Source organism: Amblyomma mixtum, chromosome 7 (genome assembly GCF_055824585.1).
Source record: "Amblyomma mixtum isolate Tamu chromosome 7, ASM5582458v1, whole genome shotgun sequence".
Lineage (NCBI taxonomy): Eukaryota > Metazoa > Arthropoda > Arachnida > Ixodida > Ixodidae > Amblyomma > Amblyomma mixtum.
Window position 1 is genome coordinate 28,151,483 of NC_143018.1, and position 19,510 is coordinate 28,170,992.

At 48.9% G+C, this 19,510-nt stretch overlaps 2 protein-coding genes and 1 pseudogene across 2 annotated transcripts; 2 read left to right on the top strand and 1 right to left on the bottom strand.

Annotated features, from left to right (window-relative positions):
- Positions 1-853: 853 nt before the first annotated feature.
- Positions 854-3,400, top strand: LOC149335446 (uncharacterized; annotated as a pseudogene).
- Positions 3,401-4,424: 1,024 nt separating this feature from the next.
- LOC149335447 (uncharacterized) lies at positions 4,425-8,900 on the top strand. The gene is made up of 2 exons (XM_089553922.1): positions 4,425-6,378; positions 8,158-8,900. The coding sequence occupies exons 1-2, from the start codon at positions 4,425-4,427 to the stop codon at positions 8,898-8,900; spliced, it is 2,697 nt and encodes an 898-aa protein (XP_089410048.1).
- Positions 8,901-13,752: 4,852 nt separating this feature from the next.
- LOC149335448 (uncharacterized) lies at positions 13,753-15,347 on the bottom strand. The gene is made up of 3 exons (XM_089553923.1): positions 15,336-15,347; positions 14,770-14,949; positions 13,753-14,118 (listed from the first exon to the last, which is right to left on the bottom strand). The coding sequence occupies exons 1-3, from the start codon at positions 15,345-15,347 to the stop codon at positions 13,759-13,761; spliced, it is 552 nt and encodes a 183-aa protein (XP_089410049.1). The 3' UTR covers positions 13,753-13,758.
- Positions 15,348-19,510: the final 4,163 nt, after the last annotated feature.

The following is a 19,510-nucleotide window of genomic DNA, read 5'->3' on the forward strand; positions in this document are numbered from 1 at the left end:
TGAACAAATGCAGCGCGAATGAAACAAACTAGTTGCAGCATCAGTATTCTCTCTGTAGACTTTTTCAGAGCTGCATTCATTCCTTCTAGGACAGTGGCAAGCAGTAGGTCAACTGCATACAACTTTATTTTCCTCTGGTACAAAGTAAGGAGTGCCAACATTATAAGAAAACCCAAGTCGCCGCTACGAATAATTCAAAACAAGGTGCACAGATCAGTGCAATAGAATCATCCAGTAAACAATCGAACACGGGAAAATACGACGAACGCACTTTAGAGCGGAGGAGGAGGGGCGGCGCTGCAAGGAGGGTTATGCAATGCCAACGAGGAAAGAGCCAAACGACTTAGCGCCAAAACAGACAGCGCCGAGCAAAAACAGACGGGAGAAGTATAACTTGCAACTGTTATTCGTAGCGCATCCGAGTGAACATAAGACAAAGAAGGAGGAGGAACCAGGAGAGATACCGATCTGCTATCACCAGCAGATACTCCCAAGGAGATGACCAATCTCTTATGCGAGAGTTTCAGCCTAGAGCTTGGTCAGCTAGCCCGGGCTTGCGAGGACACGGAAGTGTTGCGTATTACATCCACGGTTACAGCTGCATGGCTCGCTCGCATCCATCTGGCGAGCTTCTTTTCTCTTCTTTGTTTTGTAGATTGTGAAGATTTATGAGCCTCGTTTTCCAAACCTGGCAGAAATGTGCAGTTTGGCAACCTAGCTCAAATTCGCTAACGTGTTGTGTCCTCATCTCGAGCCCCATGTGAAAGCGCTGTTTTCTCATCATGTTCTTTCTTTTGATGACGTGACTTGATAGTTGAAGTCACTCTGCTTGCTTTCATTCCAGAAGAACGTCATGAAGATGGCGTAAAATGATCTTGGCAGCATTGAAAGGGAAATACCTTGTCTGGATTCGTCACGGATGGCTAGCAAAATCAAGAGTTTGTTAGCCGCATTCAATGATCGCGGCGTGGACCTCAACACACCTTGCGGCGGCACTGGGAATCGTACTACGTGCTGGCTGGCCTGGCACCTGCCTGATCTGAACAGAGTTCTCTGCACAGTCTCAGTGCAAGTCGTGGAACACACACCTGGTGCATTTACTATGAACTCTGTATCAAGTGGTTGCATGGACTACGAAAGCTCTCGTATGGACAGCTCTCGTACGGACAGCTCTCGTATGGACAGCTCCCTACTGGCGTACTGGCTTCTCAGATGTCATCGCTGCATCAAGCGACTTGAGCTCGCTGGTGCAGTAGTTTTCCTAACCAACTTTCCTATGCTGTTGTGCAAGGCGCTAAGGGTTAACAAAGGCCTAGAGCAAGTCATAATAGGTACCATTATTATGGGGAATGCTTGGCATAGAATGCACGTGTACAGTGCACTGGCTTCTACCCTAGAAAGTATGTCGGTTCGCCTCAAATCTTTAGACATCCAAAACCTATGGGCATCCAGCATTGCCGTGCGAGAAGTGGATCGCTTGGCCGAGTGGAACGGCATGTCAAAGAGAACTGCGTCGAAGCTGTTACGCGCTGTAGGCAATTCTTCTTCCTTGAATGTTCTTAAAATGCAAGGGTCTCTAATGTCGCCTTCAAGCGCTGCTCTTCTTGCGACGGCTTTGGAGGAGAACATGACACTACGGAAGTTGTCTGTGTGCTATCTGGCCGCAGATGTTGTTGGTACCATCCTTACCTCTCTAAAACACAACACTATTCTTGAGGAACTGTCACTCCTATATGCAGAGGGTAAGTCGCACAATACAATGTGGGAAGGCTTGCAGGCATTGCGGACGAACAGCAGCCTCAAGTGCCTAAAGCTCGTCCAAACATTCATTACAAGCAGCTGTGCAATTGTCATAGCAGAAATTTTGCGGGAAAACACAGCACTCGAAGAGCTCTATCTTTCAGACAATCCGATCAGGAACCTCGGAGCACAAGCACTAGCTAAGGCTCTGCACGTGAACGCTTCTTTAAAGCGCCTCGATGTGTCCAACTGCATATTGAATAAGGGCATTTTGTCAACCTTCGTGAAATCTCTTGCACGAAACAACACTGTAGAGTGTGTGCGTCTAGGGAACATTTACCTTTCTGAAGAATGGACACCGTCTTTTGCTCTGACACCAAGCGTGTGTACGCGTCTTGATGTGTCATGGAACACACGTGGCCTTGACCATTGGGTGGCGTGCATGCCGCAAGATGATCACAGCTGCTCTCGACTGTGCATCTCCTGGACAGTGAACGCCGATTCTAGCAGCGTTGCAAGGTGGTGTCACTCGGCACTTGTCAGCTGTGCTTCGCTTACGGAGCTGGTGATTACTTGTCCCGGCACATTTGCACCAGAGTGTGTGAAAGGTTTCGTCTCCTTTCTGGAGACCACTAATGTGCTGAAGAAGTTTACTCTAGGTCCAGTCACTCGACGGTACAACGTTGTGACCGAGATTATCCGTGGCCTTGCCCGGAACAAGACTGTACGTGAAGCGGAGTTTTGTCAGCATCTCTACACTGACCAGGATGTCAAGGCACTCCAGGAATTGCTGCGCACGAACCGGACCTTGCACCGACTGAAGTTCATGTCGTACGACGGCGTTGGCAAGAAAGTCATCCGTTCACTCGCTCAGGGGTTAGAAAACAACTTTGTGCTTCTTTCTTTTGAATTTGAACACATCTCTCCAGTGAAACCGTACCCTCTTCAGTGCGCCCTCAACAGGAATCAGTCGCTTCTCAATCGTGCGGTAGAGTGCGTGTTGAACTCCTGTGTGGATGTCGAGTCGATGCAAGCTTTTTCTCTTCTTTCCACTTGTGACTCGCTTCTGGATGCCGTGGCAGCTGTTTCCGGCAAGACACGGGAAGAGTGCAAACGCTTGGTGCAAGAAGCAGAATGCCGGCTGTCGGGTAATGTTTGAAATTGATGACAATGTGTTCTTCGAAGCATTGTATTGAACAGACGCCTCACTGCAAAATCTACCTCTAGGGTCACTTCACAAAGCCAGGTAAACATGCCCCCTCCCCCCCAAAAGTTGCGTTCCTTACTCGTTTCGTTAAATCTTTTAAATATTACAGCAGTAAAGAAGTAGAATAATGTACCATGCAATTCCTAGAGAATCTCCACTTCTTCCTTGAAACTAAGGATGTTGGCGCCGTTTATTCAGTGCTCACAGTTACGAAGCCTGTAGTTTGCTTAATGCGAAATTTCAGCACCCTTACTCTGCTGCCATCTGTTAATGCTTTTTAGAAAATATGGGTACATTTGTTCTTGTACACATATGGCAGGTTTTATAACCGAGATGTAAACTAAGAAATACCAGTAGTTCACCTCTCGCGGCCTTTTCTTCCAACCTGTTCTTCACTAATGCTTCCTTCTTGCTCACCATTTCACCTCGTTTCGTTCCCGTCGGGAGCGGGTACCTACTGTTACGTTTCGCCTTCATCGCGAGAAGAAAATCGGCGCGGTTGCAGCGGAATGCCGATGAGTCACGAAAGGCATGCGGGGTCAACGCCTGAATTAGCCACGGAAGCGGCGTCAGTCATCCACCCCGCATTTGGCCAGCCAGCTCTGCAGTACAGAAAGAAGTTAGCTGCCACGGTTCGCATTACTAGACATTCCAAGGGGCACATCAAGTTGACAGCAGCAGCCGTCTTCCAGGGAGAAGTGGTCATCGACCGTTTCCCCTACCCCGAGCACGTGCGACCACATGAAAGGCGCAGGAATGCTGTTCGAGAGCATTCCAGAATCTGCGCGACGCAGAGTGCATCCTTCTCTCCCAACACGTGACGGGGACGTGTTCCCTATTGAGTGTGTGTGTGTGTGTGTGTGGGTGCCACAGTGAACTTTCAGGACCCTCCTTTCCCGACAAGCCCGCCCCCATCTAGGGAGCCCAGGGACAAGGAAGGATATAAAACTCGGCGCCTTGGACGGCCGAGTAGCTCCTGACCATCTGAGCTCATCGACATGTAGCTTTGCTCCTCGTTTTGAGACTCTCTCACTGAGACGTTCCCTCAGTTGCTGTTTGTATATATGTAAATTCCCATGTATAAAGTTCTTCTTGTCTTTCCCTTAAACCTCGCCTCCGACCTTCTTCATCCCCTCTCCGGCACGACCATGCTACCTGATCTTTAATAACTGGTTGCCAGCGGTGGAATCGAGTCAACGGACGCCAGCGGAGAGACGTGGTCAACGGTTTGCTGAGCAGCAGTTCGGCGAGTCGGGAGCAGTGCAACAGCCCTGTGTGATGACTGGTTGCCTGCAGCGGAACGACTGCGCTGGATTCTTGGCTGCGAAGTTTGGTGAGTGCGGGACTTTCCTCTACTAAGTTTTGCCAGGCTTTTGTTAAGTGTCAGAAACAGAGCTGGTAATTGGGATTGTCGTTGCGGCCGGGTTAGTGCGGCAAGACAATAGGGGCAGTAGAGAAAGCAGCACTCTGAGCGGCCATGGATCTGAAATCGTTACGCAAACCGAAGTTACTGGAACTTGCAAGAGAGTTGGGTCTGGATGTCTCAGACAAACTCAGAAAACCAGAGCTGCTGAAGGCTATTCTTGCGTTGGAGGCTGAAGATGATGAGCTCGCGGAATGCCTTGAGACCATTGAGGAGAAGGAACGTAAAGAACAAAGAGAACAGGAGGAACTTGAACGTAAACAGAAACAAGAGAAAGAGGAACTTGAACGTAAACAAAAACAAGAGAAAGAGGAACGGGAGCGTCAACACGCTTTGGAAATGAAGCGTCTCGAAATAGAGATGGAACGCGCTCGTAGTGGAGGTCAGGCACACAGTGCAGGAGAGCGGGTATTGTACAAAATGACTGACTTGATGCGGTCGTTTAAGACTGGAGAGGACATTGGTTTGTTCCTTGTTCACTTCGAGCGAACGTGCGAGCAGCAGGGGTTTTCTCGGGAAACATGGCCACGGCGCTTGCTCACTTTGTTGCCCGCTGAGGCGGCCGACGTAATCGCTCGCCTGAAGAAAGAGGAGGCAGAGGATTTTGATCATGTGAAGTCGAGTCTGCTAAAAAAGTACAGGCTGTCAGCGGAAGCGTTCCGTCGGAACTTTCGCGAAACTGAGAAAGACAAAAATGAGTCGTATCCGGATTTCGCCTACAAACTTATGTCAAACATGCAGGAATGGCTCAAAGAGGAGAAGGCCTTTGGTAATCACGAGAAGGTTCTGCAGTGTTTCGGGCTGGAACAGTTTTATAGACGGTTACCGGAGAACGTTCGGTACTGGGTCTTGGACAGGCCAGACGTCAGTACGGTGGCGAGAGCCGCCGAGCTGGCAGAGGAGTTTGTGACTCGTCGGGCTCGCGGAGCTAAGGACGGTCAAAAGAGTGAATTCGGCTCGAAGTTCGAGAGGCCGAAGTTCACGCCCATTAGAATAAAGGAGGGCAAACGTGGTGCGGACCAGAGTGAAAACGGTCCGTCCGAGCGCAAAGAGACGGCGGAAGCCGAACGCAGAAAGAGGTTCGAGGCAAGGCAGCCGCGCGTGTGTTATACTTGCCAGAAGCCGGGACACTTTTCGGCGCAGTGTCCCGAAGCGAAAACAAAGCTCGTGCTTTTGTCAGTATGCAGTGGCGACGAAAACATGAAGCTTCTCGAGCCGTACATACGAGACCTCGTTGTGAACGGGAAAGAGTGCCGAGTTCTTCGGGATTCTGCGGCGACGATGGATGTGGTTCACCCCTCGTACGTAGAACCCGATATGTTCACGGGCGAGTGCGCGTGGATCAAACAAGCCGTAGAAGCACACAGCGTGTGTTTGCCCGTAGCAAAAGTGCGTATTGAAGGACCTTTCGGCGCACTTGAGACAGAGGCCGCGGTGTCATCTATGCTCCCCCCTCAGTACCCGTACCTATTCTCAAACAGGTCCGATCAACTCTTGCGCGAAAAGGGACTTTTGTTTGGTGAGGCTAGTGTTCAGGCCTTAACTAGATCGAGAGCTCTGGAGCTAGCTGCAAAGGCGGTAGTTGCGGAGGCGACGCTGCCGAACAGTGGAAAAGGGTCGGAGATACAGCACACCGAGATTGAGAGCATATCTGCACTGTGTAGAAAGGAGCCTGAAACGTTGAAGGCATCGGATGTGCCAGAGAGAATGCCGGACACCGAAAAATTAGAGGAACTACCTGCGGACCTGCTCATCGCGCCTACGTCAGAGGGACTTAATAGGTTACTAGAAGTCCGCAGTTGTGATCTGATAGCAGAGCAAAAAAAGGACCGCAGCCTAGAGAATATCCGCTGCAATGTGAGAGAAGGGATCGCCCAGAAAAATGTCCGTTTTGTAGAAAGAAGTAGGATCCTGTACCGCAAGTATCTCGACCGCAGGGGAGTTGAGTTCGATCAGCTCGTCGTGCCTCAGCGCTATCGTCAGGATTTGTTGCGCATGTCTCATGGAGGTTCGTGGTCCGGGCACCTAGGAGTTAAAAAGACTAAGGACCGTCTTTTGCAAGAATATTATTGGCCGGGGTGTTTTCGTGACGCAGAACTGTTCGTAAGGACATGTGACACCTGTCAGCGTGTGGGCAAACCTGGGGACAAAGCGCGAGCGCCGTTGAAGTTGGTGCCTATCATTACGGAGCCCTTTAGACGACTCGTTATTGACACAGTAGGACCACTGCCGGTAACGACCTCAGGCTACAAACACATTTTGACTGTGATCTGCCCAGCAACAAAGTTCCCCGAGGCCGTACCGCTTAAAGAACTCAGCTCGGTTGAGATTGTTAATGCACTACTGTCCATATTCGCGCGGGTTGGTTTTCCTGCGGAAATCCAGTCAGACCAGGGCACGGTGTTTACAAGCGCTTTGACCACGGCCTTTCTAAAAAGGTGTGGAATAAAGCTTTTACATAGCTCCGTGTACCATCCCCAATCGAACTCCATTGAGAAGCTCCACTCCGTCATGAAGCGGGTATTGAGAGCGTTGTGTTTTGAAAAGAAAACAGACTGGGAGCTATGCTTGCCTGCAGCGATGTTTGCATTGAGAACCGCGCCCCATGAGGCTACGGGGTTTTCGCCAGCTGAGCTTGTGTATGGTCGCACGCTGCGGTCTCCGCTACGCATGCTTCGTGAATCGTGGGAAGGCCGGGGCGACGACCCAGTCGTGGTGGAGTACGTACTGGGGCTGCTCGAACGTTTAAAAAGGGCACAGGAGTTGTCAGGTGAAGCACTGAGAAAAGCCCAGCAGAGGGCCAAAGTTTATTATGATCGGACAGCAAGGGCCCGTCGTTTTGAGGTGGGCGATGACGTAATGATTTTACGGACATCGCTGAAAAACAGGCTCGATGTGCAGTGGGAGGGTCCGGCACGGATTGTGCAAAAACTGTCGGACGTTAACTACGTAGTGAACCTACCAGGAAAACGTAAAGTACAGCAGGTTTACCACTGTAATCTGCTCAAACCATATAGACAACGGGAAGCAGTGGTGTGTATGATGGTAAACGCTCCCGAAGAGCTTCCGGTCGAGCTTCCGGGATTGGGTTCAGTGACGAACAGGGAAGGCACTGAACAAGTAATTAGTGACTTGGTATTGAAAGCACCGCTATCGCCTGAGCAGAAAACCGAGCTGCACGAGCTCTTGCAAGAGTTTCGAGGTCAGTTCTCTGATAGGCCAGGTAGGACTTCCGTGCTTACTCATGACATAGAACTTAACTCGGCAGAGCCGGTACGGTCCAAGGCGTACCGGGTGCCGCCGCGCCAGCGCGATATTATGGAAGCTGAGGTAAAGAAAATGCTTGAGCTGGATGTTATTGAGGCTTGTGAGAGTGATTATACCTCCCCTTTGATTTTAGTGGAGGTACCGGGCAAGGACCCTCGTCCTTGCGTCGATTACCGCAAGCTTAATTCCATCACTAAGGATCAAATTTATCCGATTCCAAACATCGAGGAGCGCATCGAGAAAGTTAGTAACGCTCAGTTTATCTCCACACTAGACCTAGTCAGGGGTTACTGGCAGGTTCCCCTTACAGAGCAGGCTAGTAGATATGCGGCGTTCATTTCACCAATGGGAACATTCCGTCCTAAAGTTTTGAGTTTTGGTTTAAAGAATGCGCCGTACTGCTTTTCTAGCCTCATGGACAAAGTGTTGCGGGGACAGGAAGAGTTCGCTTTGCCGTATTTAGACGATGTAGCAATATTTTCCGCATCGTGGCCTGAGCATAAGGCACACTTGCGGGCAGTTTTAACCCGCCTGCGCGACGCGAGCTTGACGGTCAAGGCTCCTAAGTGCCAGTTGGCACAGGCCGAGGTTGTCTACCTCGGTCACGTGATTGGCCAGGGCCGTCGCCGCCCTTCGGAACTAAAGGTAGCCGCGATACGAGACTTCCCGCAGCCGCGCACAAAGACTGATATCCGGTCTTTCTTGGGTGTCGCCGGCTACTATCAGAGGTACATCTCCAGGTATTCTGATATCGCGAGTCCCTTGACGGATGCTCTCAGGAAAACAGAGCCACAAACAGTCGCCTGGGACGAAAAAATGGAAACAGCCTTTAGCACCCTAAAGAGCGCTCTAACGAGTCAGCCTGTGCTACGATCGCCTGACTACTCTAAAGGTTTCGTGGTTCAGTGCGATGCTAGTGAGCGGGGCATGGGCGTTGTGTTGTGCCAGAAGGAAAATGGAGAAGAGGAGCACCCTGTCCTGTATGCTAGTCGTAAGCTGACCAGCCGTGAGCAGGCGTACAGCGCCACCGAGAAAGAATGCGCGTGTCTCGTATGGGCCGTTCAGAAATTGTCGTGCTACCTTGCCGGCTCGAGGTTTATCATAGAGACGGATCATTGCCCTCTCCAATGGCTGCAGATAACCTCTTCCAAAAATGGCCGCCTCCTCCGCTGGAGCCTCGTATTGCAACAATATTCTTTTGAGGTGCGTTACAAAAAGGGGAGTCTCAACGGTAACGCCGATGGCTTGAGTCGAAGTCCCTAGCGCAAGAATCAGCCTCGAAGTTGCTGCTTACTGGTGTTTTTTTTCCTGATATAGGCTTTTGAACATATTGTTTTGCTTTTTTGTTTCAAAGTGAGACGGGTTTTGCAGTGTAATGTTCGGATTTGTGGACAATGAGTGCTGCTGGACTACTCCCAGGGATTAAAGGATTAAATGACTGAATAAGAGGGAAAGAGCCTGGCATTGCTTAGTGTGGATTGTGTCGTGCTTGCTGACTGACCGGTTGGGTTTTCGGCGTAGTTCTAACGCTAGCAGGGAACCGCTCATTTTGAAGTCACGTTGCAGTGCCCTTTGTGAACCTGAACGTGCGAAGGAAGACTTCGAGGTGCGCTGGGCTCAAGAAGCAACGAGAGATGACCGACTCCAGTTAAAAGCAGCCTCGAGCGACATCCCTCCAGACAGCGGATGCAGTCCCCTGTCCATCGGGATCTCCTTCTCCCGGCGGGGCAGTCTGTTACGTTTCGCCTTCATCGCGAGAAGAAAATCGGCGCGGTTGCAGCGGAATGCCGATGAGTCACGAAAGGCATGCGGGGTCAACGCCTGAATTAGCCACGGAAGCGGCGTCAGTCATCCACCCCGCATTTGGCCAGCCAGCTCTGCAGTACAGAAAGAAGTTAGCTGCCACGGTTCGCATTACTAGACATTCCAAGGGGCACATCAAGTTGACAGCAGCAGCCGTCTTCCAGGGAGAAGTGGTCATCGACCGTTTCCCCTACCCCGAGCACGTGCGACCACATGAAAGGCGCAGGAATGCTGTTCGAGAGCATTCCAGAATCTGCGCGACGCAGAGTGCATCCTTCTCTCCCAACACGTGACGGGGACGTGTTCCCTATTGAGTGTGTGTGTGTGTGTGTGGGTGCCACAGTGAACTTTCAGGACCCTCCTTTCCCGACAAGCCCGCCCCCATCTAGGGAGCCCAGGGACAAGGAAGGATATAAAACTCGGCGCCTTGGACGGCCGAGTAGCTCCTGACCATCTGAGCTCATCGACATGTAGCTTTGCTCCTCGTTTTGAGACTCTCTCACTGAGACGTTCCCTCAGTTGCTGTTTGTATATATGTAAATTCCCATGTATAAAGTTCTTCTTGTCTTTCCCTTAAACCTCGCCTCCGACCTTCTTCATCCCCTCTCCGGCACGACCATGCTACCTGATCTTTAATACTACTCTGGTAGTTATGTAAACTAATATGATTGTAGTTTTTGGTGAATTTTCATGCGGGCTACGCACGCGGGAAGCCAACCTGGTCGGCAATTTTTCAGGCCCTCGGTTGCATCTTTCGTCGTGGCAAGCGATTTTAATTACATTATAAGTAAAAACCTGTCATGCTCAGCAATGTTCCACTCGCGCCTTTCAACGATTAAACAGGCAATGCAGATTGCTAGGTAATTACGCAAATATATTGCATTAGAAATTATGGATTATTCAAAACGGAACAGCCAACCCGCTTGCATCCTATAGGTTTACGTGAACTTTTCAAAACAATGAATTTCTAGGTCAATAATTGGCAGTAAGCCCCTCCCCTTCATTAAGCAGATAGAGTGCACAGATACCGCGGCCAGAGATGCGTTAACCAATAAATGACTGCCCTAAACCTTGTCGGTGACTCATCTTTCCGGTGCCTAAAGTGTGAAATTTGCGAGAAAATTCAGTTCACTTTGTGTTCTCACGACCTCTAAGTACAATACGAAATCCCTTTCGAGATCTATAGTTTGTATGGAAGCCACATTAGAGCCCAAACTGTCAGCCACCAAATGACAGCAGAATACTTATGCACCTACCGAGGCACAGGTTTTTGAGTGCTGGGACTTCATCCACAGCCAAGGGCGTCCGCAGAATTTTTTGCAGGGGGGGGCCCCATTGGTTGTTGGCGCCGGAGGGGGGGGGGGGGGGGGGGGCATGTTCGTAGCAAAAAGGCACTATTTGCGGTATGAATTTATTTATTTATATATAAATAAAAAATAAGTGAAATACACACATGAAATAAAAATTACAAACAGCAAATTAAAGTGTGGCTAGGAGAGATACATTGCAGTTTATCAACGAAGAAACAATTAAAATTAATAAAAAATCCAAAAATATACTGTAACTTCGTGGAGAAGAGTGCTCAGTATTGCTGCATACGGGTTCTCGACTCACCCGGATTGATGACCAGCACACAGCACAATATGGTCACAAACACGCAACTACAGTCACTCAGTCAGTCTTCCTTGAACAGCAACTGTAGACTCCACGGATTTTTCTGGGCGAATTGCGTGATTACACGGGTGATAAATTCATTTCTGTGCTTCATTACACGCTCTCGGTGCACACTCGTCACACACATTGATTGGAAAAACGGTTGAACGCGCACGTTGAAAACAAAAGATGTCTATACATACAACGAAAACTTATTTACAAGATAAATGCACGCTCGCAGCTTCATACACCTCGCTCCATCTTGCTCGCGCATCCGCACAGTCGAGCAACCGCACGCACACTGCTCGCCGCTCGTAGTTTTCTCGTCCACTGTCTTGGTTGTTCTCAGCTTCGTTGACAAACGGCCACTAAAAACACCGAAGCACAAATACAGAGGCGCGCACACGTGCAAGGGCTTACTTCCGTGCGACTTCCAAGGGGAAGGGACACTCGCCACTCCGGTAGGAAAATTTATTTTGTGTGTTTTTATGGGGTTCAGAGCCCCAAAACGACTCAGGTTATGAGGAACGGAGTAGTACAGAGCTCCGGATAATGTCGACCACCTGGGTCTCTTTACCGGGCACTGACCTCGCACAGTACACGGGCGCTGTTGTCATTTGAGGCCCAGCCAGAGGTGACAGGCGAGCCAGGCAGGCGCCATCGGGCTGCGTTGACCAAAGGCGCTGGTTTTCGAAGAAGACGCAAGGGACGCTGGTGTGGGGGCGCCTCTGGAGACTGCGTCGCCGTGAACAAAAGATGCTAATCTCCTTTGCCGAAGATTCTGATAGCGGCGCTTCTACCGCACTGCGCTCTCCCGTGGATCGGAGGCACAGCGAGCGGCGGCGGCGCCAACTGATCGCCCGCTTGCCCATGAGCAGCCCGACAAAGCGGGGGTGGACACGGCTGATTTGTCTTTCCCTCCTGAAGAATTCATCGGTGGCCGGCATAACGAAGGCGAAAACAAGATGCACTGTGCACTGTCTGCCTCCGTGTCGCTATCTGTCTAGAGATCAAAGAAACAGGCACCCATTTCAAGACGGCTTGAAACACATGCTCGCCGGTGCCGCTGTATGTCTGCAACAGGTCTGCCTTCAACAGAGCTAACGATGGCGTGGTTTGAAAACGGCATAAAGACGCGTGCCCGGACGCGGCATTTCGCAGATGTGACCCAAAGCGTGGAAGCGGAGCTGCTTTTACCCTTTTGGCTGAGCCCACCACGGCCCCTGGCGTGCGGCCATCACTCACGGTTCGAGGGAGTGATTTTCCAGGGGGGTGCAGCCGCCCCCCCTTGCCCCCCCCTCCGGACGCCCATGTCCACAGCATCCTACATCTTAGCAATTCATTGGAAGCAAGAAGCAAGAGAATTCATTGGAGTAAGAAGATTTCTGAGTAAAGGGGAAAAATTATGGGTGAGCAATAATGTGTTCCAGCCGTTGGACTGTCGGAAAGATTGGGAACATCTAGTTAAGGGTAATATTCGTTTCAAACAAATCTGTAGCCCACTTAAGGCTGTGGGTAAATTCGCATTCGGACCTGAGCGGTTTGCTTACCACTGAAGGATTCCTAATTCGCATTCTTCGCGCCAATTCTATTAACTTTTTATGAAGGTCATGCTCTTTGAAGCTATTGCTCGTCCTAAAAAAGGCAAGGCCTCGTTTCAGAATCTGTCACTATCGTTTAAAGATCTACAAATATAAACAAAATTTGTATCACTTATCTACGGCATTATCGATGGATCACATAATTTTAGCGAGATGGAATGGTGGTTGATCACTTGTCTTGATGTCTCTGTAACCATGGACAGCCTATCTCGAATGGGTTATCGTCAAGCATACGTTTTATTTTCCTGCCACAGAATCTGCTAGTGTCTGTTCTTCCGCTGCTAGCCGTTTTTAATTGAGCTGTTCTTTTCTTTAACAAAGGCGTATCCCAGTACAGAGAACTAAATCAATATCCCTGTCTTATGTTCACACCGCGCCTAAGCTTAGTATATCGCACGTCACTCGGTAACTGTGTAACAATTGTCACTTTATACCTGTCAGACCGAGAAGTACTATAAATGCGTTCCTTCTGAGCAGGCGGGCTTGACGTCCCGTCTGTTCTCCGCCAGGTAGTTACGTGCAGTGACCTGAACGCTCCGCGCGTGCTACCTCGGACGATGAACAGCTGGACGCCCCCACTCCAGCTGTTTTTGTGCTTTGTGTCGTGCGCGTGTGATTGAACAGTGATTTCCCAGATCTCCACGCGCGTGCGACCTGTATATATGTATATGATTACCATGTAGATATGTAAATAGATTCATTGAAAGTGTACCCCTCCCCCTGTCCTTTCTACTGTCCCCTCACCCCTTTCTTTCACTTCTACTCTCTGCCTGCTATCCTTTATTTCGCTGCCCCAGCTCAGGTGCTTCCAGTCGCGATAGCAGATGCCGGGGCAGCAAACATTCTTTTACCTTCCATATCAAATGTCAATAAATAGCCACTACTACTACTTCCTTCTGAGCTATAATCAGCCCTACCCCTAAAGAAACTGTATTGTGAAGAATGGCTTTGAAAGGCTGAAATGTTAGCACAAGAAGTTGGCTGGAAGCCTGCACGATCGTAGTTGCATACATTTATTTACAAGTTCTTTATACAATGTAGTTGTAGCGTTACGAGATTCCGGCTTATGAAGACCACGGAGCACGCAGGGCGTACAAGTTGTGTGCAGCGGCGTATGCCGGGGGCACAGCGTAGACAGGCAGTGGAGCCGAGGCCGACTTGGCTGCTGCGGCCACGCGGATCGGTTTGGCGTTGTAGGTGGCGTCGGCGCTGTAACCGGGGGCCGTGCCCGGCTCATTGGTGTCGACAGTGGCCCGGAAACCGTTGGCGTCGGCGACGTAGGTGACCCGCCTGTAGATGCCGCTGGCGTCCCGGTAGCCGTAGGATCCAGTCTTCACGTTGTTGGCGTCGCCTTTCTCCTTGTGGTAGGACTGGGTGCCGTACTCGTCCACATTGTCGTAGCCGAAGCTGTATGGCTGCGGCGGCTGCATGTTTTTGTTCATTGCAAATGGTTTTTTGTCACCTTATATTTAGCCAAGAATAATGAAATGTACTCTAGTAACAAACTATGTTAAAAAATGTATATAGGCTTGAGCATCCCAGACACTACACCATCAACTGCAAAAATATTTCACAACAATCTTCTTGCTCCAAAAAGACCTTTTAATGGACGCCTCCGCAATGTTTCTACCAGAAAGCCTTATTTGCTTTCAGATCGTTTCAAGCTCTCGCGCCGTGATTGGTTGCAATGGGCTTTTTTGAAAACAGTGGAGCTTTCGAATGCCTACTTTATGGTCTCTGCAAATAATGTACTTCCAAGAGCAAGTCCTTTATCAACCAGGTTATGAAGTAGGCAACCTTCAAAATAACACTTGTTATGAGTAATTAGACTGTAGCTGCTGTACAATATAACAACAACATTGGTGGAAAGCCATCAAGTACAGAGCAATCGGTTACGAAAGCGCTTCCGGCCGGGTGCACGAGTTTTCCTCATGATAACAATTTTCCGCCCTTTCACCGACGCTGTGAAGGATTAAATATTTAAAGACTTGTCGGCGCTTGATGACTTATGGCCATAATAACATCAGAAAAGAAGGCTATTCTTCAGTTATTGTATTTGATCAAAAGCGCCTTACATAGAAGGGCTCCACGGATGAGACGCCAGGTGTAGCGGCCGCTGCTACAAGAGGTCCCTGAAAGAGGTCGTACAGGAAGCCCTGGTTGCTGTACACTTCTTCTGCGAAGACGCAGGAGAAGATGCAAGCAATGGCAATCTGAAACAAGAGAGAAAGATTAATAGCAATCACATCTCGCGCCTACTGCAGATTATCTGCCTGCCTTTCGATTGAGTAGCAATAGTATATCAAAGCCTCTCGTATCATATATATCGCTGCCACGCAACGTATTCTTCGTGATTCGCAGTTCATAGCCGCCTATAGATTGCGCAGCTTCAATTTTGGTGCTTTTAGCCGCTGCCATCGATTCAACATCCTCATGATATTTATCGTAACGCTCACCTATTTACTGCATGATGACGTTGGCATTTTCCGGGAAAGCCTGTATAGGGTCTAACCATTCCTTTATATTTGTACGAATTAGATTGCATAATTTGATTTTGCATTGAAGCTGGAAGAACTGGCTAGTGCAACTGAATTTCCAGCCCAATTCTCAGAATTTGCGAAAAATAAAGCATTCTACTTACGTTCGCAATCATTGTTACTATCCTTCTAGAAACACACGGACTGATGAATACTTCAGTACTTGTTAGTATTACTGTTTCTGGTTAGTAGTTGTCACAAGCAAGCTCGAGCGACTTGATTCCGAGGCATGCAAGAGCTGGGATTTATAGTGTACGAGACACTTTCTCCCCCAACTCTCTGCCTTGTCTCTTCCACAGTCGCAGAACAGGAAGACGTCAAAAAAATCTTGCTGTTGGCTCATACGCGACGGCAGCCAAGAACGCGGGGAGGCTGTGGGGCTTTTGTTTGTTGCAGTCTCGTTCTGCGTGTTATGGGGCGAACAGAGCCTTCCATGTGTATTTTGTCTTTGTTAAGCACTCAGCGCGTGCGCGTGGCGTGATAATATTTTTCATTTTAGGTCGTCGCAAATTCCAGCAGCGACGTTGGGTCTACCCCGGCAACTTCCGACTTCCGGCGACGTATTTCACGCAGCACACCGCAGAATCTCGAGAGAGCGTTCACAAGCTCTGGAACGCTGCTCGGATTGGACGGTGCAGAAAAGCAATCGACTGATTGGAAACGGTAGCTTCAGGCGACCGCAATGCGACAATGAAAAGGCGGCCAAGACGACCAAAGGCTCCGCTGTAAGGCCGATGTTTAGGAGAGAACGCCACAAAAAATGGGAGTACAACCTAGCCGAGCCTTTGTCATTAAAGGAAACTCCATTGATTTCCTAGTGTTTGTATGAAACATAGAATGATAATGTACGGTGCCATCATTGTATAGAATGCCCGGGGCTCACTTTCCGAAGCCGCAAATGTGCTATGAGGAACACCGCAGCATCCGAACGCTGGGCTACATATCGCCCTGAATTTTTTTTTTATTTATTTATTTATTTATTTATTTATTTATTTATTTATTTATTTATTTACTTATGCGTTTGTATAACTCAGGGGCCGAAAAGTAAGGCATTACATGACTGCTGGGGTACAACAATGTTCCTGAAAGAACGAGTGCGCTAAATGACCACCTAGCCGGCGTTTTCTTGCTATAATAAGGGAACAACGTATAATAAAGGCACTTGTAATTATTAATTACAGACTATGGCACCTATCGCAAACGAACGAACGCGCACAACGCTACGCACACAAGCTGGCGCCATCTATCGATAAATATTTCAGCATAGCGGTCGCGTATTCAGCTGGTGAAGCGGTGTTGCTTTCGGTGAACTCGGTTAATTTTTCTCTGATGTACGAAAAACGAGACGATTGGGCGCAAGCAAACCTAAATGTATTCTTTGCCTTCAGTAGAGTGTATGTAGAGGAAAAAGTCACAAACGTCTTTTGCCATTTTCTCTGAAAGGAAATCATGTTTTAAAGTATGAAAACGCTTTGCAGTGTCTCAGAATGTAATCTGCTGGTGTAGAAATACTTTTGAGTCTATTATTGATTGCCTTAAATCTACCTTTAATGTCGAAACAGCCGTAGCAATTTACAGCTGAAGATCTTCAGACAGCACTCATTACAGCTGCACATAAATGTCAAATAGTTCCAACGAAAAAAACTTGTTACCTCAAACTGCCCAAAATGCGCGGCAGCCAGGGACAGGAAGCCCAGCACCACCCCTTGTGATATTTCCAAGGTTAACCGAAACGTGGTTTATCTGTCTGTGGATGTCACTACTTCTATTCTGCAAAGCGCCGCCGCGGTGGCTCAGTGGTTATGGTGCTCGGCTGCCCCGAAAGACGCGGGTTCGATCCCGGCCGCGGCGGTTGAATTTCTATGGAGGCGAAATTCTAGAGGCCCGTGTACTGTGCGATGTAAGTGCACGTTAAATAACCCCAGGTGGTCGAAAATTCCGGAGCCCTTCACTACGGCATCTCTCATAGCCTCAGTCGCTTTGGGACGTTAAACCCCACAAACCAAACCAAACCTATTCTGCAAAGCGGATGACGGCTCAGGAAAGGTGCTCTTTCCTGAGTAGAGGTATCAAACTGCGCCAACCGCGGCGAGTTCCGACTCTCGCTTCGGATAATGCCCTGCTGTGGCAACGTAGCAGGATCACTCATATTTTTTTTTTTTTAGTAGCGGGAGGTGGCTATAATGTTTACAAAAACTAAGCACATAGGTTTAACGCCACTGCAATCATTGTAGTAGGCACCAAGCAAAACGCGATCGCCTACAGCACGTAAACAACCGAAGGAATAAAATGAACGTTCAAAGTATGTACCCATGTTTTCCATGTCTTAGTGTGACATAAGTACGCTGAAGGAGGCACTTACAAATTTAAAGCCTTCGAAATCTGGAAACGAGCCAACTGCCGCGCTTGTTCTGGCACAAACGAGGAACACATCAATCGATGCGCTTGCGGCTGGGGTAGATGATGATGATGGCGAATTTTTATGTCGCAAGGGAATCTGTGGCCATAGAGCGCCTTGGCACAAGTTTTTTCTTCTGCTCAAAGTGGGGGCTGAAGACCCATTTGCCAAGCATATCACGCTAAAGAAGTCGAGCACCTTGCAGGGGAAGCTTGTACCCGTTGTATCGCCGGTGGGTACCCGGCCGCACTGGGGTTCGAACCCCGCACCTCCTGCATGCGAGGCGGATGCTCAAACGACTATAGGCCACCGCTGCGGTCGACTGGGATATAACCTCTTACATCTTTACTTGGGGCTCTATTACCAAAGTGGACAGTCAATGTAGAATTGTACCGCGAAGCTGAAACGTAGAGGACGAGGAGCACTAAGGCTTTGTCAGTTCGTGTACATTTTCTTCCCTCCAAAACGGCGATATCCTTTATCAACCTCGCGTCGCCGAAATATCATTTTTCTTGTAAAGTTGCTATTTCGGACGTAGACGGACGTTGGTATGTTTTTCGCAATTAACCGAAAAAAAAAAATGCCCAGGCTTAGCTTGGTTAAGCCAAGAATGCGTTGCATATTGCGCGGTCTTTTTGCGCGAGGTATTGCTTGGCGGCACTCGATTTTCTCAGCAGCTTTTCCTCCGTGACGTATGGATGGATGGATGGATGGATGGATGGATGGATGGATGGATGGATGGATGGATAGGAGCGCCCCCTTGAAACGGGGCGGTTGCAACCGCCACCATGCTCAGCCGTCCTTTTTTTTCTACTTTTTTTCTTTCCTTTTTTTTTACGTGGTGACGTGACGTCACCAAACCACGTGACGTCACGTCACGTGGTTTGGTGGCTGCCCGGCCGCGCCCAAGGGCTGAACTGAGTGATTGCAATATGCTACGCATAAAAAACGGTCTCTCTTTTCCTACTACGAAGGGACCTGTGCTACGTGCGAGCATTGGACACAGGCTCACACGACGACTGAAAGTTGGACTCAACTTGCACACATTCACCTACTGTGACCAGTTTTTGTAATCATCGAGATTTTATTTTTTTTTTTAGTTCTTCCGTCGTAATTGCTCCAGTCGAATAAAATATACTTTGCCTAGATTGGGTCAACCTCGCTAGTGGCCCTTTATTGGCATGCATGAGAGCTCACGGTAAATATTCTGACAAAAGGACAAGGTCTGAGCGCGATTGATAACGGGTCGCAAAAGCCAAAGCAATCTCTTTTGGAATCTATGATTTTGCTGCAATACGGAAGTAACAAGCATTTGAGGACTTTGTCTGTATGTAACAATTTATTCTGAACCTTAGGTGCGTTGCTGCTTGTTGAATACACCCACCAGAATTGAAAAATGCGTGGCGGTTTAGCATTACTATGCATTGCTCAAAGAGTGTCCGTGATCAAGGCACAAGTGGTCGCTGCTGAAAAATATCCTCGTAGAGGCTGATACACAATGTATATGTCAGTAACAATCACAGCTCACCGGTTGTTCTCCAGAAGAAATCATGAAGGCTGAAATACCCGCAGCATAGGCTTGGTCACACGCTTTTCAATGCGAATATCGATTACCCAGCAATGCTAGAGCAGGGCGAGGAAAACTAAGAAACACGAAACAACAGGACAGTTCTGCAGTTTATATGCTTCGTATTTCTCTTTTAGTGCGAAAGTATTCATACGTTCACCATCCCCGACCATGAATCTTGTCAACCGATCATTCGGTCCTGAGCCGTTGCGTAGCAAAAGCGACGCCGTATCAAGTTTCTTGTGTGTGAAATAAATAAATAAATTACTTAATATTGCCATGATGAGATTCGAACCCGCGGGGCCCGAACAGAT